The 24,192-nt window shown below is 48.2% G+C and overlaps 1 protein-coding gene across 2 annotated transcripts; it reads left to right on the top strand.

The window, feature by feature from the left end:
- The first annotated feature begins 12,889 nt into the window (after positions 1–12,889).
- LOC142921763 (uncharacterized) lies at positions 12,890–22,716 on the top strand. Of its 2 annotated transcripts, XR_012939648.1 has the most exons (3): positions 12,890–12,954; positions 19,143–19,208; positions 20,361–22,716. XR_012939648.1 is itself a non-coding variant. In XM_076063079.1 (2 exons), the coding sequence occupies exons 1-2, from the start codon at positions 19,494–19,496 to the stop codon at positions 21,193–21,195; spliced, it is 918 nt and encodes a 305-aa protein (XP_075919194.1). In that variant the 5' UTR covers positions 19,466–19,493; the 3' UTR covers positions 21,196–22,716. The 2 variants fall into 2 exon arrangements, 1 of the variants encoding a protein (XP_075919194.1); XM_076063079.1 differs by lacking the exons at positions 12,890–12,954; positions 19,143–19,208 and adding an exon at positions 19,466–19,576.
- Positions 22,717–24,192: the final 1,476 nt, after the last annotated feature.

Genomic DNA, 24,192 nt, shown 5'->3' with positions numbered 1-24,192 from the left:
GACACCGGTGGAGAGGCCGGAAATGGCGCGCGGCACCTCTCAGAGACGAAGCCATCGTTTCAACAACGCCTGCCGGTGTTGAAGGAGTTCGTTTCAGACGGCGGCGACTGGGGGGCCTTTCAACGCCGCTTTCTCGCTCATCAAGAGATGGCCGGCTGGACGGACAACGAGGCGTTGAGTGCGCTACCGGCCATGCTGGACGATGACGCCCTTGCTACGCTCATCACAGCTCCCAGATCAACGCGATCTACGCTACAGTCGGCGCTCCAGGTCCTCACCATAGTCTACGGGCCATCGTCGGACTGCCGCAAACTCTTCCACGAGCGGTGCAGGGGCCAGAAGGAGCCACCGCTGGCGTATCGCACGGCTCTCCTGGCCCTCGCAAAAGCGGCTTTCCCGCGGATGGACGGCGAAGGGGTGGACGCGATGGTGACGGAGAAGCTCCTGGCGTTGGCCCAGGAGCTAAAGATCGTCATCGTCGCAGAGGACGACGCGGACATGTGCTCCTTGCGGGCAGCAAGACACATCCACGCGCACCTGATAGCGCAGCGTCGATCACCTCTCGTCCCCAAGGGCGCAGCTGCGGTGTGCGCTGGGACGCCGACCATCCCCCCCTCCGAGGAGGTCTTCGCGGCGGGTCGCCCGGTGGAGTGGAGATCCGGAGGGAGGCCGGCTCGGACCACACCGGATCGCCAGGAGCACCCCAAGGCGCTCATCACGTGCTACAACTGTGGCCGCAAGGGCCACGTGGCTGCGGAATGCCGGGCGCCTCGTCAACGACAGCCGGGACGGTCGGACGGCGCTCCAGCCTACAGGCCTCCGCATCGCAACCCAGCAAGTCGCGGCACCCCACATGCTCGGCCTGTGCACACACCTGTCCCCACCTCGCGCGTTTCGGTGTACGGGCCTCGGGGTACGCCCATTGGTTTGTTGGGTGGCGGCGGGGTCGAGAGGGTGCTCGGGCCGGGGCAGTGGACGGAATTGGCCCACCGCATTGTTGCTGCGTCGGCAGGCTCGTCCGTGGTCGCGGGTCACATTGACGGGGTCGAGGTGCGTATCCTCGTCGATACGGGAGCTTCGGCGACCATTGTGTCAGACTTGATTTATAATATTCTTCCCGTTCAAAGCCGCCCCTTGCTCCCAGTCACCGTTCCATGTTACGCAGCGAACGGGGGTTCGCTGGGTATCATAGGCCAAATTCGAGCACAAATTTGCATTGGCGATATCAAACTCTCCGGGCCGATATTAGTCTCGTCCTCGCTGGCGGTTCCGTGCTTGTTGGGGACGGACTTTTTGGGCAAAATGCCGATTAAAATTCTAATTGATCAGGGTTGCATCGAGCTTCCCTCGGGCCGACGGGTAACATTCCTGCCTTCCCCTGTCACCTCAAGGGCAGCGTGCGCGTCGATACAAGCGTTCGTCACTCGGACGGTGCGTGTACCTCCCGGGGCGCAAATGCTCATGCCCCTTCGCTTGCGTCGGCCTTTCGTGCCCGGTGTTCTGGACCAGGGAATTCTGTTAGGGCCCTCGAGGGCTGGGGAAAACGGGCTGGATCTGGTGGCCGCTCAAACGCTCGTTAAGGGGAGCGATGACCCGTTTATCCTCGTCCTTAACGTTGGCGTACAGACGGCCGTCGTTCCTCAGGGAACTGTGCTCGCGCACGCGACACCGGTCCCCGTGGTAGACACGGTTATGGGTAATGTGGGGACCGATCCTCTGGCTCAACCGCATTCTGAGGGGGACGATAGTTGGATGGACACACTATGTTCGGGCACGAGTGATCTGTCCGACTCCCAGCGTGCCGGCCTACGCACCCTTCTGACGGAATTTTCCGATGTTTTTAGTAAACACAAATATGACATTGGGTGCACGAAATTGTTGCGTCACCACATTGACACGGGTGACAATGCCCCGGTACGCCAGAATCCTTTTCGGTTAAGTCCGGCCGAAAAAGATCATGTCAAATTGGCAGTGGATGACATGCTGGCTGCAGACATTATAGCCCCTTCCACCAGTCCATGGGGAGCACCCATAGTGCTTGTCAAAAAGCACGATGGGTCCTTGCGATTCTGTGTGGATTTTCGCCGCCTTAATAAGATCTCCGTGGCCGACGCGTATCCACTTCCCCGGATGGACGAATCTCTGGATGCTCTGGCTGGCGCACGTTTTTTTTCTACGTTGGACTTGTTATCCGGATTTTGGCAACTCCCATTGGATGATGAGTCCAAGCCAAAGACTGCGTTTCGCACACCACACGGCCTATTCCAATTTAACCGGTTACCTATGGGATTACACTCCGCTCCGGCGACATTTCAGCGCCTTATGGAACTGGTTTTGGCTGGCTTACAGTGGAACGTCTGTTTGATCTATCTGGATGACGTCATCGTGTTCAGCAAGACATTTGACGAACACCTTTTGCGCTTGCGCGCCGTGTTCCTCAAAATGCGTGCTGCGAATTTGAAATTTAAGCCGCAAAAGTGCCACCTGCTACGGGAATCCGTACGCTATTTGGGGCACATCGTCAGCCGCTCGGGCATATCCACCGATCCCGCAAAGACGCAGTGTGTCAACTCCTGGCCAACCCCCACCTCGGTGGCTGAGGTCAGGAGTTTCATTGGATTTGCGTCTTATTACCGGCGGTTCGTCGCGGATTTCGCGACCATTGCTAAGCCCTTACACGCTCTGACGGCGAAGGGAGTGAAATTTCACTGGGGCCAGGAGGAGGAGGTCGCTTTTTGTTCCCTTCGCGACGCTCTCGTGCGGGCCCCTCCATTGAGCTACCCCGATTTTTCGGAACCCTTCCTGCTCGATACAGACGCCAGCAATACGGGCATTGGGGGTGTGCTCTCACAGGTGATCTGTGGTGTGGAACGCGTCGTGGCTTATGGCAGTAGGGTTTTGTCTCCGGCGGAACAGAGATACTGCGTCACGCGTCGGGAACTCTTGGCTATTGTATTTTTTATGCAACAGTATCGCCCATACCTGTACGGTCGGCATTTCACTGTCCGTACGGACCATGCGGCATTACAATATGCCTTGCGGGTGACACAGCCTTCGGGGCAATTGTCCCGATGGCTCGAAATCCTTCAGGATTATGATTTCACGACCACATATCGGAAGGGTGCTCGGCACACTAATGCGGATGCGCTGTCTCGCCTGCCGCCCGCCTCAGATTGCGCTTGTCTCAGGGGATCGGGGCGTTGTAAGCCGCCAGAGGATAGCCCCCCCTTAGATATCCCGGTTCTCGCTGCTGCCACTGAGGACCCCTTGCCTGAGGGTCCTGTCGGGGAGGGAGGTGCGGACTCCTTGCTGGGGTTGTCCGTTGCTGAATGGGGGCGCCTCCAGATGGAGGACGCATCCCTCCTCGCGTTGCGTCGTCGCGCAGGGGGTTCCGTGCGGGGGGTCGCGGGGATTGATTCATACGGGCTGCTCCAGGGGCTCCTAATGCATTGGGATGGGAGGGCCTGCCGTCACAGGCTTGTGGTGCCATCCGCTTTGCGGGGTAAGGCCGTTTGGGCCGCACACGAGCGACTTTTGCACCTGGGGACCCACAAGACCCTTGCCGTGCTCCAGCTGGATTTCTTCTGGCCGGGTATGGCAAGGGATGTGGATGACCTCCTGGGTGCATGCACTCAGTGCGCCCAACGAAAACCACCAGCGAAAGGCGCCTGCCCACCGCTACAATCTATCACGGTCTCTCGGGTTAACGAACTCGTCGCACTCGATATATTGGGGCCCTTCCCTGCGACCCCTAGGGGTAACAAGTACCTGCTGGTTGGCGTGGAATATTTCACCCGATGGCCTATGGCATGGCCTCTTGCTAACCAGTCAGCAGCAGCCGTTGCCGAGGCCTTTGTCCAGGGCTATGTCCTCGACAAGGGTGCTCCCGAACGGCTGCTGACTGACCAAGGGAAGAACTTCTCTGGCGTCCTTCTGCACGAGGTGTGTGCGCTTCTTGGTACGAAAAAGATTCGCACACCCCCCTATCACCCACAAACCGATGGCATGGTGGAGCGGCTGCATAGGACGCTCACATATATGTTGTGTCACCAGGTGTGTGACTCCCAGACCGATTGGGACCTTCACATTCCGGGGGTTTTGGCCGCCTATAGAATGGCTCCTCACGCGGCAACCGGCTTCTCGCCGTTCTTTTTGATGTACGGTCGCGACGTTGACCCACCAATTGCGAATCAGCTCCGCGTCTCGGAAACCAGCAGAAAATCGAAATTGGCCGACCACGTTAAATTTAATATCCTGAGGTTGACCGAGGCGCGGGAGGCAGCGGCCCAAAACTCTTCCTCTCGGCAGAAGGCCAACGAGAGGTTGCGATCGCGCCAATCACGCACACATGCGTGGAAGCCAGGCGATCAAGCCTGGCTGCACTGCCCTCAGGTGCCGTTGGCGACCTCGGCGAAATTGTTGCGGCCTTGGAGGGGCCCTGTGGTTATTGTGAAGGTTATGCGGCCGCAGTGCGTTCGTATCCAGTGGGGGAAACGCCGCTGGTACGTACACCCCTCGCGTCTGAAGCCGTTTGTGGCGCCGCGCGTCCCTCCACCACATTACACAGGCCGAGCATGTGATGTCTCCGCTGACTCCCGGACGGCGTCTTCGTCACCTGCCCTTGATGCTTCGCTAACTGTTCCACCTTCAGGCGCCTCAAGAATGACGGCTTCCAGCGCGCCTGCGCCACCCGGTGGGGACGGAGTTTGCCCTTCCGGGGTGACGGAAGACGGTGCACCTGCACAGCCGGTGCCCACTGCCGGGCCGACCGGACCCTCCCCCTACGATGGACCCGCAAATCGGACTCGCGCCAAAATGCGCCGCTTGTTGTAAAAATGGTTCTTGTTACTCTTGTTGTTCACTGTTAAGTTTTCTTGCTGCGTTGATGGGGGGGGCGGGTACAATGTATATGTGTATATAGTGTAATTTTGTATAGGTGGGTTGGGTTATTTATTGGGGTGTTCGTTCTTATGAGGCACGCACGGGTGGGGGTTTGTTGTGTTTATTGTTCGAGTATTGTTGCAGCCGGGACGGCTGCGGGTTACACGGGAGGGGGTGATGTAGGGGTGCTATGGGGAATAAACACATGACACGGGAAGGTGTGGTTCACCCACACCTTGGTGGCTACAACAACGTCCGCTAAGGCTCCAGTGGGTATAAAGTGCGGGGAGCCAGGGAGCTCGGGGCAGAGTGTGGGGCCCGAGGCTGAAGCAACCAGTGAAGAAAGAAGGCCAGCTAGGTGAGACCCTGGAACTCCTGTGACCGCTGCCCTTTTCAGGGCCGGCACAGCAAGCCAGTGGTGCGGCCCCAGAGCCCCAGAGTCAGAGTCCTTCTAAGGGCCGGTCTGGTCGGCGGGGTGCCGAGATCTGTGCCTAACCAGGGCCGGATCTGATAGCCTCCCTTAGAGCCCTACCAGGAGGAACTGGGAGCCTAGAGCTTAGGCCAGAGAGCCTGGGGTGTGTTCCTGAGTTATACGGGTGGAGGGGCCGCTACCCCTTCTAGCGTAACCCTTGTTAAGGTTTAAATAAATAGTGCTGCTTCTATTCTGCCGTCTCCGTGTCCTGGAACCCACTACAGTAGTACTATCATCATTATCAGTAGTATCATCATTAGTTGTAGTATCATTATCAGCAGGAGCATCAGCAGTAGTATGATCATCATTATCAGTAGTATCATCATTAGTAGTAGTATCATCATTATCAGTAGTAGCATAATCATTAGTAGTATCATCATTATTAGTAGTATCATCATCAGTAGTAGTATCATTATCAGTAGTAGCATAATCAGTAGTAGTATCATCATCATTATCAGTAGTATCATCATTAGTAGTAGTATCATCATTATCAGTAGCATAATCAGTAGTAGTATTATCATCATTATCAGTAGTATCATCATTAGTAGTAGTATCATCATTATCAGTAGTAGCATAATCAGTAGTAGTATCATCATTATCAGTAGTATCATCATTAGTAGTAGTATCATTATCAGTAGTAGCATCATCAGTAGTAGTATCATCATTATCAGTAGTATCATTAGTAGTAGTATCATTATCAGTAGTAGCATCATCAGTAGTAGTATCATTATCAGTAGTATCATCATTAGTAGTAGTATCATCATTATCAGTAGTAGCATAATCAGTAGTAGTATCATCATTATCAGTAGTATCATCATTAGTAGTAGTATCATCATTATCAGTAGTAGCATAATCAGTAGTAGTATCATCATTATCAGTCGTATCATCATTAGTAGTAGTATCATAATTATCAGTAGTAGCATAATCAGTAGTAGTATCATTATCAGTAGCTGTCGGGTTCAGCAGCCACGCCCCATCCCTCGACATATGGCCCTGATTCATTAACATAACTTATTCAGTTACAGAGCCGCTCGTGGGAGGGGTGTGTCTCTTACCCTGGAATGGCGTCATGTTACCCGCGTGACGTCGCGAGGTAACAGGAGGCTGCCGATCCACGCTTGCACTAAAATCTGAGGTGGTGGTCTTTGTTGTTGTTATTTATCAAGGTAGAGCCTCTCTCTCTCTCGTAGGGATGTCAGTTGAGTAGCAGCGAGCATGGGAATCGATGTCCAGGTTGGAACTTTACAACGCGGGGCCTAGCCACGCGGGGCCTTGCCTCCTGCCCTCGCCTGATTGCATTCACTTTAATTATCTCGCTTAAGTTTAATTTGTCTTCACCCGGCTCGCCACTTTGTAACTTTGTTTTATTGTAAATATTCACGCAGTTTTTATTTTTTTCACCAGGCCAAGCCCGCTTGAGCTGCTATACCGCTCTTGTTATCAGAAGCGACCTGCCCACAACAACACAAGGTGAGGCTTTGTCAACGTGTGTGAATGTTTTGACTTAAAACTTTGGTGACTGCAGGAATTAATATTCTTGATTCTTTCGGTAAAGTCACGTAGATAGAAAATAAAATAAAAATAACAATAAAAAATAGTAAATAAAGCAAAAAAAACCCACGTTTTGATTGCAACACAAGTAGTCTTTATTTAATTTAATTGTATTATCTGTTATTGTTATTATCTGTTATTGTTATTTCCTATCTACGTAACTTTACTGAAAGAACCAAGAATACGTGTGTCAATGTCTATCGGTCAAAGACGCGCAAACTCCAGATATACAGCAGGCGTCAGTGTCGGGATCGAACCCACGACTTCCTGTATACCAGGTGAGGTAGTTAACATCTCACCACGGAGAGAGACACGCAAACTCCAGTTAGCCTCGGTTATGTTAATTGATCCTCGATTAATTACATGGTGGAGTGAGGAAGCATTCATGCCAAGCAGATGAAGGTGGCCAGGCGTGATTCTAGACACGCCACCGCCTGTTTACCCAGTGACAGTGTACAGTTTGTGTTTTTTAGTAACGTCTATTAACTCTGTTGAACACGGAGGTTATAGCGTAACAGTAGTTTACTTTTGTTTTCCTCTGGAACTCTTTGTAAGAATGGAAACTGGAGGTGAACACAGCACACACATGCAGCTGAAGTCGGAACTGTTCATCCCCAGCATTTAAGGACATCTGAGCCTGGATTCACACCTCTAAGTTGCGATTGAACATTAATTTATGAATTTCTGCACAACACAAATAGTATTGTTTTCAACACCCTTTGCTATGTCAGCTGAATTTAGCTCTCAGCAATATTCCTTTTGTAGCCAGACAGCTGAAATTGTGTGCTCGGAGTTTTGGGTGAACATTCATTTTGAAGATACGAAGGCTTCCAGGCATGTTTATGACCATTTTCCCTCTCATTGTGTGCCATAACAGCCCTGTGATGAATTTAGGAAACATTTTTACTACATCCTGAATATATGAATAAGTATAGACGTGTAAGTCACATGTGACTATATATGCATTCCTCTGTGCCTCGATACTGTCGTGTAGATGGTGTGGATATTATTTTTTTCTGTCTGCAGCTGACGCTTCCTCTGACGCTTCCTCCGCAGAATTGTTCTGATGGAGCAAATGCGCTCAGCGCAGCTCGGTAGGACAAGGCTCCAATGCGACCGATGTGCATACAGCACGGATCGTACTGGAGATATGACACGGCACGAGAGAACTCACACAGGAGAGAAACCCTTCAAGTGCAGTGTGTGTTGGAAGGCATTTGCACATTCATATAATCTTGTAGAACACCAGAGAACACACACGGGAGAGAAACCCTTCAAGTGCAGTGTGTGTGGGAAGGCGTTTGCACATTCATCTACTCTTGTAACACACCAGAGAATACACACAGGAGAGAAACCCTTCAGGTGCACTCCGTGCGGGAGAGCGTTTTCGCAGCAACAACATCTTCAAGTACACCAGAAAACACAAAAGCATGAGAAGATCCACAAGGAGTGAAAGTAAAAGTGCCATCATGAGCCCATCCCTCATGAAACACGAACCGGAAGAAAATCCCAGCGTGGACACTTTTAAAGTTATCGAGGTGAAATATGAAGAGGTGATGGTGAAGAGGGAAGAAGTGATGGTGAAGAGGGAAGAAGTGATGGTGAAATGTGAAGAGGTGATGGCAAAGAGCGAAGAAGTGAAGGTGAAATGTGAAGATAAAGATTCAACTCCAAAATGGGACCTTCACATCGATGGAGGCAACGTGTAGCAGGAGGTGAATTCTGACTGTGAGGCAGAGCGAGGCAACTCCCAGCAGTTTGTGGAAGTGGAGGTGTGGGTGGACTTCCTCCTAGACAATACAAAGTCAAGTGGAGACCCGGTAGATGTGTAAACTTTGTGTTTTAATAATTGTGTTATTTTATTTTATTTTGGGCACCTTTATAATATATGCCACAGGACCCGCACGAGCTTAATCCGGCACTGTCCGGGATACCGTTCCAGTGCCCAACCAGGCTGTTTAAACCACTGCGGGTGGAGTTGAGGGTGACGGTGGAGGGCGCGAAGGGGGCGAGTGATGCCGATGGGCGGCGAGGGGGTCACCCGAGAGGATGCCCAGTGGGGAGATGAAGCAATGAAATCGCTCCACGTGTCAGGCGCTGGGTGGATCACCGCACAGCGGCATCGTGGGAGGTGGCGACGGCACGGGGAGGTCTCTACCCGCCAGTGGATTGACCGTGGCTGATGATGATGACGACGACGATGGATGTGGCTCACTCAACTTTGCGACGTACGAAACGCCGGAGACGCACGGCGGTGTGCGGGGTGTTCAGCGGCACGGTGGAGCCGATGGCCTCCTTGCACCCGCTGTACAGCTGACGCACGACGTGGAGCAGGGCAGGGAGCACGCTGTCCACTATGTCCTGGCAGCTGCCGCTCAGCTGACCCATAGCCTGCACTAGGGCAGGGAGCATGCTGTCCACTATGTCCTGGCAGCTGCTGTACAGCTGACCCATAGCCTGCAGTAGGGCAGGGAGCACGCTGTCCACAATGTCCTCACTGTGGCTACTGCACACCTGACCCATAGCCTGCGGCAGGGCAGGGAGCACGCTGTCCACTATGTCCTCACTGTGGCTACTGCACAGCTGACCCGCAGCGTGCAGGAGAGGAGTCGGCGCGCTGTCCATGAGCCAGGGCATCCCGGGGGGGCAGGCTGGGCCGTCCCTCTCCTGTCTGTTTGCGTGGCCGCTGGTGAACATCGGTCCCCAGGTGGCGACCGCTGCCGGTGGAGAGACGTCCTTCATGAGTCCCGAGTAGTTGTTTATGGTGGTGGTGGTGGTGGCGTTGGAGCCGTTGATGTTCGAACCCCCACGCCGAGATCCTCCGAGGAGTTCCACCATCGGCTGCATGAGCAGCAGAACCACAGTGAGCACAGCCGTGAAGATCGCCACGCTGGTGGTGGTGGTGGCGAAGTTCTCCGCAGACCTCGAAGTGGAGGAGCAGCGTGGGGCGAGGTGGTTGCCTCTCCCGGAGCTGACTCCACTCTGGTCGCTCCAATGGATGCACCTTTGTCACAGGCCTTTAATGACAAGAATGTGAAGTTGAACACTCAGTTCCTAGGTTAAATCTGCATGGTGAGAGTGGCCATTCTTTGTGGACCTGTGGGTTGGGTTAATCTCTAACCAGGAGCGAGAGCCAATAAGCTCCCAAGCATTCACTCGGTTTCAATAATTACATTCTAGATTTGAAGCTTTCGTGACTGCAAGGATCCATACTCTTTGGTTCTATTCGGCAAAGTCACGTAGGTAAAAAGATAAAATAACAAAAATCACGATGTTTCGGCCACAACACACATGGCCTTCCATCATGACAGCACGGTCCCTTCACCTGATGAAGGCCACTTGTGTTGTGGCCAAAACGTCGTGATTTTTATTATTTAATAATTCCACTTATATGGGTGCTTGCTTAATCGCCTCTGGCAATTCGGAGTTTTGTATCTCTTCTCAGACACTTGAAGAGCATCCCCAAGTAGCAGCTGCCCCTGCGTGGCACAAGGTGGTGGCCCTGCACCGGCCTGCATGTGGACAAGAGCCTGTCAGTAGGGGGCGATGATTGATGTGGCATCTTAGTTGTGGAGTTTGTAGGTAATGTTTAGAATTTGATAAATTTTGACCCAGACGCCAGCATGCAATGGCCTACTCGTTTTGAATGACACTACAATAGTTTGTTGTACATACACTGTTAAGCAAACGGTGCGTATTTTTTTAAATAGCTTCTTGTCAATGCGATGTAACCTGATGCAGTATATTTCAGTGCAGTAATTAAATTTTGTTAATATGCCTGTCAATAATTTAGAATTAATACTTGTCCGATTGTGTGCGTACATGTAACATTTTGTCTATAAGGGTCAAACATTGAATAAGTGATATTTGGACAAAGTGTGTGTTTTGGAAGTAACCTGTACCGATAACTCGGGTGAGACTCATTGTTCTTGTGATACAGGTCAAAGGGTATTTTTGTGTTTTCAGGAAGCATCTCCCTCTGGAGCAACTCATCGTCTTTGAAATAAGGAGCACACTCTGATCATTAATCAGTTACATGGCACACCGCTTAAAAGTTACACGTAGAGGAGGAGGTTCATTCTCTACAACACGAATTGCAGTTTTGTCTTACGTGATGACGTAGATTTTGTCGAACTAGGACATGAAATGCCCCTTGCTGATTCACGTCTGGATGTTCACGACCAAGGGTTGAAGCGAACCTGACCGCCTGCGGCGCCCCGCAACCATTTGCGGCCTTGGGCCAGGAAAGTCACGAAAAAAATTGCACACGAACGACGCCTCCACGCAAGCTCCCGATGCTCCGTCTTGAAGTTTGAAAATGAAACAACTTTTAATTGTATTATGTCTTGAATTGTATAATTGTATTTCTTCATTAAAAGCTTATTCATTGAAAACGACATTTCGTGTGAATTTTCTCTCGTCGTTAAGTAGACAATGGCCTTGCCGGGGGTTCGGTTCGATGCGGACTTTCACCTGGTTGGGATTGCGGGATCGAGATAAGGCGACACGGAGCTGCTGGCCGTCTGCAGATCGATTCCAACGTTATCGAGCGTCTGTCCCTGCGACTCCGTCGTTGGTACAGGGGGTGCGTGTCTCCGTTGTGGGGTTTCTGGATAATGTTTGGAATTAACCCAATTTTTACCGTGACAACAACATGCAATGTGCGTTGTGAATGACACAACGTTATGTTTTACATCTGCCGTTCAGCAGACTGCGCATATTGTGGTGAATGTTACTGGGGTAGCCAGGTGTGCCTGTCGGATTTTAACCCTGAACCTCTGCAATAAATAGAGAATGTGCTACCACATTCTTGGTTCTTTCGGTAAAGTCACGTAAATAGAAAACAAAAAAACAAGAAAATTTGAAAATAATAAATTGATGAAAAGATGCCCATTGGTCGACTGAGATGACTGTGCCCCCCACAGTGTACACACACAGAGTGTACACACACACAGTGTACACACACAGTGTACACACACACAGTGCACACACAGTGTACACACACACAGTGCACACACAGTGTACACACACAGTGTACACACACACACAGTGTACACACACAGTGCACACACACACAGTGCACACACACAGTGTACACACACAGAGTGTACACACACACAGTGTACACACACAGTGTACATTCACTGTACACACACAGTGTACACACACAGTGTGTACATGTACACACACACAGTGTACACACACACTGTACACACACAGTGTGTACGTGTACACACACAGTGCACACACACACAGCGTGTACGTACACAGTGTGTACACACACACAGTGTGTACACAATAATTTAAGTTTATATATTTTTTGGTATACCCCTGTGAGCCATTCGGCTCTTGAATCAAGTGCAACCACCACAAACACGAACAAGAAACACATCTTAAAGTGACTTTGTGTGACTCTGAAAACAGAAAAAGAAACACATCTTAAAGTGAATAAAAAACAGCAAAATATTCCTGAAAAAAGCACCGTACACCAACGCTGTGTGCTAAAAATCCCAGTGGGATGCAATGTCCACGTTGTTGTTGTTGCTGAGTTCAAGGGAGGGAGCAATGGAAAATGAATCTAAATCAACTTAAACTCCAACCCCGCTCTGTGACGTCACTACTCAGCACACCTCATCGGCGTGAAACGCCAGGGGGAGGTGTACCTCACTAGGGACGTCATGTCACCAAGGTATTCACCCCACCCCGTCTACCGCGCCCTTGAGCGTGACGTCACCTTTGCCTGGGTCAACTTCCGTTATTTGTTGTTCAAGTACAATCCTTATTTGGGAAAAGCTACGCCCGGTGACTTGCGGTTCATTAACATAATGTATTCGTGAAGGCCGTCGCGAGTTTATTGCGACGGGTTTCAGCACCCACGCCCCATCCCTCCACGTATGGGCCGGGCTCATTAACATAATTTATTTAAATTAGGACCCGCTCGCTGCGGGAGGGGAGTGTTCTTGTACCACCCAAGTGACGTCATCTCCTGCTGCCGCGTGACGTCACGAGGTGGCTAAATCTGCCGCTCCGCGCGTGAACTGAAATCCGAGGTGAGAAATTCTCATCGCGGTTGTGGTGGTCGTTGTGGTGGTGGTTGTTGTTGTTTACCAAGGTAGAGCCTCTCTCTCTCGTAGGGATGTCAGTTGAGTAGCAGCGAGCATGGGAATCGATGTCCAGGTTGGCACTTTACAACGCGGGGCCTAGCCACGCGGGGCCTTGCCTCCTGCCCTCGCCTGATTGCATTTACTTTAATTATCTCGCTTAGTTGAGCAATCTTTGTAAGAAAGTAATCTACCAGGCTATGCGTTTATTGTGTGTTGACCGACTCTCTGTGTTGCATTGCATTACATTTCCAAGTTTTACTCAGTTTGTTTGATTAAGTGTGCTTTTGATTTAAAGCTTTCTTGACTGCAGGGATTTATATTCTTTGTTCTTTCGGTAAAGTCACCACCACGTAGAAGGGAAACAATAAAATAATAAAAATATCAAACAATAAAATTCTCACGACGTTTCGACTGCAAGACGAGCAATCATCAGGTGTGAAAACCACAGCAAGAACATTTTCTTGCTGTGGTTTCTTGCTGTGGTTTTCACACCTGATGATGATTGCTTGTGTTGCAGTCGAAACGTCGTGAGAATTTTATTGTTTTATATTTTAATTATTTTATTGTTTCCTCTTCTACGTGGTGACTTTACTGAAAGAACCAAGAATATAAGTGTGCTTTCTCTCTCTCTGCGTGTACTCGTGTTATTATTTCCTGCAGTCACCAAAGTTCCAAATCTCTCATTGACACAAGGCCGTAATTATAATATATTATAATAATTATAATATATATTGGTGGGGGACATATCCCCCCACAATAATTAAACATGCTCAAAATGTCTCCCCCAATTTATTGCTATAAAAATATTTTTTAAAATAATAATTGCTATGCTATGTTAATAAAAACAACTTGCTAAACCTTGGCCACAAAATGTGGACTTGTCTTCATATAACAATGCGTAGATTTGTGTTTGTATGATTGCGTTGTACTTTATGAATCCCTAATCTCTGCCATTACATACTATGAAACAAGAAAAGTTAAAAAGTAAAAACAGAGCAATGTAATACAATACAATATTATACATTATTGTATCAAATAATACAAACATTCCATCCCATGTGTTAGTGAAATTTTTCAATATTTTAGGAAATGTCAGGAAATTAGTTTTCAAATTTAGATTTTTTTCCTGGGGGGGGGACCCCAGAGCCCCTGGTAGATTTGGTCCCCCACAATGTTGACTCCATGGCTACGGCCTTGCATTGACTCGCGGATTTCTCTACACCCCCTCCCCTCTCTCTCTGCCCCTCTCTCTCTCTCTATTTAAGGCCTCGACACAGAGGCGTTGTTTCTCTGTGTGCCTACAGTGAGGGAAAAAAGTATTTGATCCCCTGCTGATTTTGTACGTTTGCCCACTGACAAGGAAATGATCAGTCTATAATTTTAATGGTAGGTTTATTTGAACAGTGAGAGACAGAATAACAACAAGAAAATCCAGAGAAACGCATGTCGAAAATGTTATAAATTGATTTGCATTTTAATTAGGGAAATAAGTATTTGACCCCCTCTCAATCGGAAAGATTTCTGGCTCCCAGGTGTCTTTTATACAGGTAACGAGCTGAGATTAGGAGCATACTCTTAAAGGGAGTGCTCCTAATCTCAGCTTGTTACCTGTATAAAAGACACCTGTCCACAGAAGCAATCAATCAATCAGATCCCAAACTCTCCACCATGGCCAAGACCAAAGAGCTCTCCAAGGATGTCAGGTACAAGATTGTAGAGCTACACAAGGCTGGAATGGGCTACAAGACCATTGCCAAGCAGCTTGGTGAGAAGGTGACAACAGTTGGTGCGATTATTCGCAAATGGAAGAAACGCAGAAAAACTGTCAATCTCCTTTGGCTTGGGGCTCCATGCAAGATCTCACCTCGTGGAGTTGCAATGATCATGAGAACGGTGAGGAATCAGCCCAGAACTACACGGGAGGATCTTGTCAATGATCTCAAGGCAGCTGGGACCATAGTCACCAAGAAAACAATTGATAACACTTCACCGTGAAGGACTGAAGTCCTGCAGCGCATGCAAGGTTCCCCTGCTCAAGAAAGCACATACATGCCCGTCTGAAGTTTTCCAATGAACATCTGAATGATTCAGAGGACAACTGGGTGAAAGTGTTTTGGTCGGATTAGACCAAAATGGAGCTCTTTAGCATCGACTCAACTCGCCGTGTTTGGAGGAGGAGGAATGCTGCCTATGACCCCAAGAACACCATCCCCACCGTCAAACATGGCGGTGGAAACATGCTTTGGGGTGTTTTTCTGCTAAGAGGACAGGACAACTTCACCGCATCAAAGGGACGATAGACGGGGCCATGCACCGTCAAATTTTGGGTGAGAACCTCCTTCCCTCAGCCAGGGCATTTAAAATGGATGGTGGATGGGTATTCCAGCATGACAATGACCCAAAACACACGGCCAAGGCAACAGGAGTGGCTCAAGAAGAAGCACATTAAGGTCCTGGGGTGGCCTAGCCAGTCTCCAGACCTTAATCCCATAGGAAATCTGGAGGGAGCTGAAGGTTTGAGTTGACAAACGTCAGCCTCGAAACCTTAATGACTTGGAGAAGATCTGCAAAGAGGAGTGGGACAAAATCCCTCCTGAGATGTGTGCAAACATGGTGGCCAACTACAAGAAACGTCTGACCTCTGTGATTGCCAACAAGGGTTTTGCCACCAAGTACTAAGTCATGTTTTGCAGAGGGGTCAAATACTTTTTTCCCTCATTAAAATGCAAATAAATTTATAACATTTTTGACATGCGTTTATCTGGATTTTGTTGTTGTTATTCTGTCTCTCACTGTTCAAATAAACCTTCCATTAAAATTATAGACTGATCATTTCTTTGTCAGTGGGCAAACGTACAAAATCAGCAGGGGATCAAATACTTTTTTCCCTCACTGTATGTGTGTATCTCTCTCTGTGTGTCTCTGTGTTATCTCTCTCTGTCTATGTGTCTCCGTGTCTGTGTTTTGTCTCTCTTTCAAATTGAGCAATCTTTGGAAGAACGTTATCAACCAGGTGGGGTGTTGACTCTTATGTTGGCCGACTCTGTTGTATTGCATTACATTTCTATTCTAGATTTAAAGCTTTCGTGACTGCTAGGATCCATACTCTTTGGTTCTATTGGGTAAAGTTACGTAGGTAAAAAATTAAATAACAAAAATCACGATGTTTTGGCCACAACACAAGCGGCCTTCATCAGGTGAAGGGACGAGACTGTCTAGAGGACAGCGCTGGAGTGGAAAAAGCCACGCGCAGATCACGACCTTTAAGCTGTGTGAGAAGAAACAAAGCGCCTTGACAAAGGAATTAGCATAGAATTTAGCATTGAAATGGCTCATTGAAATAGCTAAGTTAAAGGATACTCATTCGCAGAGGCACCCCTTAACAAAGGAATTAGCATAGAATTTAGCATTGAAATAGCTGAGTGATTAGCTTGTAACTGGTCACAGAAATAGCTATGTTAAAGTCAGATCATATACATTCACCGAGGCACTTAGTACAAATCAAACAGGAGAATTTAGCGAAATACAACCACGCTCAGACCGCGGACCTTTAAACTGTGTGCGAGCAAACAAGGTGTCCTGACAAAGAAATTAGCATAAAAATTAGCATTTGATTGGCCGATTTTAGAAAAGAGGTGTTGTACGTGCCGGTGGACTTGCCGTTTGGCGCGGGGGGGGGGGGGGGGGGGAGAGTTTACCTATTGATGGTGTGAAAAGGGAATTTATAAGAGCTGCGAAAGTTTGGGGTACCACTACTTGAAAAATATACTGTACCATTGAAATTAGTTTAATGTTTAGTTCGATTTAGAACATCTTTCCAATGGTTGCTAAATTTGAAACCATCTTCTCGGTTGAAATTGTGTCTGTGTTTGTAGATCTGAATTGCCTCGTGAACAAATCTCTGATAAAAACCCGTGGGTTTGCAAAGAACCTTGGTATCGGAGAAAATGATATCGTGATCCCCCACAGCGTTGTAACAGTGATCAGCCACGGCAGAAAAGAATTCGTTTTGCCGTGTTTCAAATCTGATTTGTGGTCGCGAATTCGGTCAGAGACATGTCAATTTGTCTCCCCGATATAGCAATCACCGCAGGTACAACTCAATTTGTAAACCCCGGGGTACTGTAAGTCAGGAATGACATCCTTCACGGATGGGATCAGATCACGAATTTTGTGTACTGTATTGAACCGGACCTGGATCTTGTGTTTGTTTAGAATTTTGGAAATCTTTTTAGTAATGCCTGCTATATATGGTAGTGTGATGGTTTTGACCGGAGTATCAAGTGGTTGTTTCTGTATGGAGGGAGAAACAGCTTGGCGGATGGTACGATCAGAGTAACCATTCCTTTTGAGGACCAGTTGTACATGTTTTAATTCACTGGTCAGGTGGTGTTGGTCCGAAATGCAATGAGCCCTATGGTATAAAGTTTTGATGAGAGAATTCTTTTGGGTTGGGTGGTGGTGGGAATCAGGTTTCAAGTAGGAATCTGTGTGGGTGGGTTTCCTGTAGACAGAATGCCCCAATGAGCCATCAGGTCTCCTCTCAAACAGAACATCTAAGAATGGTAGCTTGCCATCTTTCTCCACTTCCATGGTGAATTTGATGGCGGGATGTTTGGAATTGATGTAGTGTAGGAAAAGGTTCAGAGCTGGGAGGCCATGTGGCCAAATCACGAAAGTGTCATCCACATATCTCTTCCACAGGGAAGGTCTGAGGGTGGAAGTCTGGATGGCGTCTGATTCAAATTTCTCCATGAAAATATTGGCTATCACTGGTGATAAGGGGGATCCCATGGGGGTACCCTCATTTTGTTTGTAGAAGGAGCCATTCCAAGTAAAGTAGGTATTGTTGAGGCAGGCCTAACCAGTGCAGGTGTGTCGGGGTCTAGTCCATGTTGGACCAAATTTTCAATTATTTCAATGGTATCAGGTACTGGGACCTTGGTGAACAAAGAGACCACATCGAAGCTGACAAGGATATCGTCAGGGGCAGTACAACGTCTTTGACCTACGTGACTTTACCCAATAGAACCAAAGAGTATGGATCCTTGCAGTCACGAAAGCTTTAAATCTAGAAGTGTACACACACACACTGTACACACACACAGTGTACACACACACAGTGTACACACACACACAGTATACACACACACAGTGTACAAACACAGTGTACACACACAGTGTACACACACACACAGTGTACACACACAGTGTATACACAGTGTACACACACACGGTGTACACACACAGTGTACACACACACACAGTATACACAGACACACAGTGTATACACACAGTGTACACACACACAGAGTATACACAATAATGTCCACGTTGTTGTTGCTGAGCTCACGCACCCAAGGGAGGGAGCAATGGAAAATGAATCTAAATCAACTTGAACTCCAATCCCGCTCTGTGACGTCACCACCCTGCATTACTTCATCGGCGTGAAACGCCAGGGGGAGGAGTACCTCGCTAGTGACGTCATGTCACCAAGGTATTCCCCCGTCCACCACGCTCTTGAGCGTGACGTCACCTCCGCTTGGGTCACTGCCGTTATCGGTCCAGTGGCAATCCTTATTTGGGCAAAGCTACGCCCAGTGACTGGTGGCTCATTAACATAATGTTGCCGTTAAAGCCGTCGCGAGTTTATTTCGACGGGTTCAGCGCCCACGCCCCCATCCTTCGACATATGGGCCGGCTTCATTAACATAATTTATTCAGTTGGAGAGCCGCTCGTGGGGGGGAAGTGACGTCATACTACTTCCTGCTGTCGCGAGGTAACAGGAAGCTGCCGTGTGCGCGCTTGCACTGAAATCCGAGGTGAGAAATTCTCATCGTTGTGGTGGTGGTGGTGGTTGTGGTGGTGGTTGTTGTTGTTGTTGTTTACCAAGGTAGAGCCTCTCTCTCTCGTAGGGATGTCAGTTGAGTAGCAGCGAGCATGGGAATCGATGTCCAGGTTGGAACTTTACAACGCGGGGCCTAGCCACGCGGGGCCTTGCCTCCTGCCCTCGCCTGATTGCATTTACTTTAATTATCTCGCTTAAGTTTAATTTGTCTTCACCCGGCTCGCCACTTTGTAACTTTGTTTTATTGTCAATATTCACGCAGTTTTTATTTTCTTTTGTTAGCAGGCCAAGCCCGCTTGAGCTGCTATACCACTCTTGTTATCAGAAGCAACCTGCCTACAACAACACAAGGTGAGGCTTTGTCAACGTGTGCGAATGTTTTGACTTTAAACTTTGGTGACTGCAGGAATTAATATTCTTGGTTCTTTCGGTAAAGTCACGTAGATAGGAAATACAATTAAAATAACATAATGAAAATAAATAAAAATTGTAAATAAAGCAAATAAACTCACTTTTTGATCGCAACACAAGTGGTCTTTATTAAATGTAATTGTATAATCTGTTATTGTTATTTTCTATCTACGTAACTTTACCGAAAGAAACAAGAATACGTGTGTCAATCTCTATCGGTCAAAGATGCTCAGCGGAGAGACACGCAAACTCCAACTATACAGCAGGCATCAGGGTCGGGATCGAACCCACGACTTCCTGTATACCAGGTGAGGTAGTTAACATCTCACCACGGAGAGAGACACGCCAACTCCAGTTAGCCTCGGTTATGTTCGTTGATCCTCAATTACTTGGTGTAGTGAGGAAGCATTCATGCCAAGCAGATGAAGGTGGCCAGGCGTTATTCTAAACACGCCACCGCCTGTTTACCCGGTGACAGTGTACAGTTTGTGTTTGCAGTAACGTCTATTAACTCTGTTGAACACGGAGGTTATATCATAACAGTAGTTTACTTTTGTTTTCCTCTGGAACTCTTTGTAAGAATGGAAACAGGAAGTTAACACAGCACACACATTCAGCTGAAGTCGGAACTGTTCATCCCAGCATTTAAGGACATCTGAGCCTGGATTCGCACCTCTAAGTTGCGATTTAACATTAATTTATGAATTTCTGCATAACACAAATAGTATTGTTTTCAACACCCTCTGCTATGTCAGCTGAATTGAGCTTTCATAAATATTCCTTTTGCAGCCAGACAGCTTAAATTGTGTGCTCGGAGTTTTGGGTGAACATTCATTTTGAAGATACGAGGGCTTCCCGGCATGTTTATAACCATTTGCCCTCTCATTGTGTGCCATAACAGCCCTGTGATGAATTTGGGACACTTTTTCACTACATCATGAATATATGAATAAGTATAGACGTGTAAGTCACATGTGACTATATATGCATTCCTCTGTGCCTCGATACTGTCGTGTAGATGGTGGGGATATTATTTTTTTCTGTCTGCAGCTGACGCTTCCTCTGACGCTTCCTCTGACGCTTCCTCCGCAGAATTGGTCTGATGGAGCAAATGCACGCAGCGCAGCTCGGTAGGGCAAGGCTCCAATGCGACCGGTGTGCATACAGCACGGATCGTACTGGAGATTTCACACGGCACCAGAGAACTCACACAGGAGAGAAACCTTTCAAGTGCAGTGTGTGTGGGAAGGCGTTTTCACGGTCATCCGTTCTTAAAGAACACCAGAGAACACACACGGGAGAGAAACCCTTCAAGTGTACTGTGTGTGGGAAGGCATTTTCACAGTCAACTGTTCTTAAAAAACACCAGAGAACACACACAGGAGAGAAACCATTCAAGTGCACTGTGTGTGGGAAGGCATTTTCACTGTCATCTGTTCTTAAAAAACACCAGAGAATACACACAGGAGAGAAACCCTTCAGGTGCATTTTATGCGGGATGATGTTTGCACAGTCACCACATCTTCAAGTACACCAGAGAACACACACGGGAGAGAAACCCTTCAAGTGCACTCTGTGCGGGAAGGCGTTTTCACAGTCACCACATCTTAAAGTACACCAGAGAACACACACAGGAGAGAAACCCTTCAAGTGCAGTGTGTGTGGGAAGGCGTTTGCACAGTCATCTGCTCTTGTAACACACCAGAGAACACACACAGGAGAGAAACCCTTGAGGTACACTCTGTGTGGGATGATGTTTGCACAGTCATCACATCTTGAAGTACACCAGAGAACACACACGGGAGAGAAACCCTTCAGGTGCATTGTGCAGGAAGGCGTTTGCACATTCATAAAATCTTCAAGTACACCAGAGAACACGGACGCATCAGAAGATCTGCAAGGAGTGGAGTCTGAAATCAGCTTGTGAAAGTCAAAGTGCCACTATAAGCCCATCCCTCATGAAACACGAACCGGAAGAAAATCCCAGCTTGGACACTTTTCAAGGTATCAAGGTGAAATATGAAGAGGTGATGGTGAAGAGGGAAGAAGTGATGGTGAAGAAGGAAGAAGTGATGGTGAATAGCGAAGAAGTATAGGTGAAATGTGAAGATGAAGATTCAACTCTAAAATCGGACCTTCATATTGATGTCAAGCAGGGGGTGAATTCTGACTGTGAGGCAGAGCGAGGCAACTCCCAGCAGTTTGTGGAAGTGTGGGTGGAGTTTCTCCTAGACAATACAACGTCAAGTGGAGACCCGGTAGATGTGTAAGCCAGAGACGATGTCGCTACAATAGATGCACCTTTGTCACAGGCCTTTAATGACAAGAATTTGAAGTTGAACACTCAATTCTTAGATTCAACCTGCAGAGTAAGAGTGGCCAGTCTTTGTGGACCTGTGGGTTGGGTCAATCTCTCACCAGGAGCGAGAGCCAATAAGCTCCCAAGCATTCACGATGTTCTCATGATAATTGCTTTTACGCTTTGCTCGCTTAATCGCCTCGGCAACTCGGAGTTTTGTATCTCCTGTGAGACGCTCGAAGAGCATCCCCAAGTACCAGCTGCCCCTGTGCGGCTCGGAGTGGTGGCCCTGCACCGGCCTGCATGTGGGCAAGAGCCTGTCAGTAGGGGGCGATGATTGATGCGTCATCTAGGTTGTGTAGTATGTCGGCAATCTTGATTCGAAGCTTTTGTGACTGCAGGAATCCACACTCTCGTTATTTCTGTAAAGTCATCACGTGGGTAGAAACATAACAGACCATGGCGTTTAGATCACAACACAAGCAATCGTCATCAGGTGGGACAACCACAGCAAGAAGAAGACGCTGAAGTAGTAGGCGCCTATTTCAGCAGTTTTGTCTTCTTGCTGCTGTGGTTGTCCCACCTGATGACGATTGCTTGTGTTGCGATCTAAACTCCGTGATCTATTATTTGTAGCTAATGTTTAGAATTTGCTACATTTTGACCCAGATGCCAGCATGCAATGGCCTACTCGTTTTGAATGACACTGCAATAGTACGGTGTACATACACTGTTAAGCAGGCGGTGCGTATTTTTAAAATAACTTCTTGTTAATACGATGTAACCTGATGCAGTCAATTTCGCTGCAGTAATTCAATGTTAATATGCCCGTCAATGATTTAGAATGAATACTTGTCTGACTGTGCGCGTACATGTAACATTTTGTCTGAGGGTCACACATTGAATAAGTGATGTTAGGACAAAGTGTGTGTGTTTGGAAGTAACCTGTACAGAGAACTCAGGTGAGACCCGTTGTTCTTGTGATACAGGTCAAAGGGTACTTTTGTGTTTCACGAAGCGTCTGCCTCTGGAGCAACTCATCGTCTTTGAAATAGGGAGCACGCCCGGATCATTCATCAGTTACAAGGCATACCACTTGAAAGTTACACGTATAGGAGGAGGTACATTCTCTACAACACGAATTATAGTTTTGTCTTACGTGTTGACGTAGATTTTGTCTAACTAGGACTAGAAATGCTCCTTGCTGATTCACGTCTGGATGTTCGTAACCATCGGTTGAAGCAAACCCCACTGCTGTTGTTGAGACGCTGTGCACCAATAATGGTCCAACACATTGACGGCCTTCAGGCCAGGAAAGTCACAACATTTGCACACGAAGGACGCATTCACGCAAGTACCCCATGCTCCGTTTTGAAGTTTTAAAATGAAACATCTTTGACTTGTGTTGGGTTTTGAATTAGATGATTTTATTTCTTCATTAAAAGCTTGCATCAATTTACATCTGGATGACTCTATTGAAAAGGACATTTCGTGTGAATTTTCTCTCGTCATTAAGTAGATGGCCTTGCCGGGGATTCGGTTCAATGCGGACACACACAGTGTACACACACAGTGTGCACACACAGTATACACACAGTGTACACACACAGTGTACACACTGTACACACAGTGTACACACACTGTACACACAGTATACACACAGTGTACACACACAGTGTATACACACAGTGTGTACACACACACAGTGTACACACACACAGTGTACACACACAGTCTACACACACACAGTGTATACACAATAATGTCCACGTTGTTGTAGCTGGGCTCACACACCCAAGGAAGGGAGCAATGGAAAATGAATCTAAATCAACTTAAACTCCAACTCTGTGACGTCACCACTCTGCATTACCTCATCGGCGTGAAACGCCAGGGTGAGGTGTACCTCGCTAGTGACGTCATGTCACCAAGGTATTCAGCTCTCCCCCGTCCACCGTGCTCTTGAGCGTGACGTACCCTCCGCTTGGGTCACTGCCGATATCAATCCAGTGGCAATCCTTATTTGGGCAAAGCTACGCCCAGTGACTGGTGGCTCATTAACATAACGTATCCGTTGAAGCCGTCGCGAGTTTATTGCGACGGGTTCAGCGCCCACGCCCCCATCCCTCCACATATGGGCCAGCCTCATTAACATAATTTATTCAGTTACAGAGCCGCTCGTGGGAGGGAAGTGACGTCATGCTACTTCCTGCTGTCGCTAGGTAACAGGAAGCTGCCGTGTGCGCGCTTGCACTGAAATCCGAGGTGAGAAATTCTCATCGTTGTGGTGGTGGTCGTTGTGGTGGTGGTGGTTGTTGTTGTTTACCAAGGTAGAGCCTCGCTCTCTCGTAGCGATATCAGTTGAGTAGCAGCGAGCATGGGAATCGATGTCCAGGTTGGAACTTTACAACGCGGGGCCTAGCCACGCGGGGCCTTGCCTCCTGCCCTCGCCTGATTGCGTTTACTTTAATTATCTCGCTTAAGTTTAATTTGTCTTCACCCGGCTTGCCACTTTGTAACTTTGTTTTATTGTCAATATTCACGCAGTTTTTATTTTCTTTTGTTAGCAGGCCAAGCCCGCTTGAGCTGCTATACCGCTCTTGTTATCAGAAGCGACCTGCCCACAAC

Source organism: Petromyzon marinus, unplaced genomic scaffold (assembly GCF_048934315.1).
Source record: "Petromyzon marinus isolate PM22_M1 ecotype Great Lakes invasive population unplaced genomic scaffold, UKy_Petmar_22M1.pri1.0 PM_G_Scaffold_9, whole genome shotgun sequence".
Classification (NCBI taxonomy): domain Eukaryota; kingdom Metazoa; phylum Chordata; class Hyperoartia; order Petromyzontiformes; family Petromyzontidae; genus Petromyzon; species Petromyzon marinus.
This window is presented reverse-complemented; position numbering and strand designations above follow the sequence as displayed.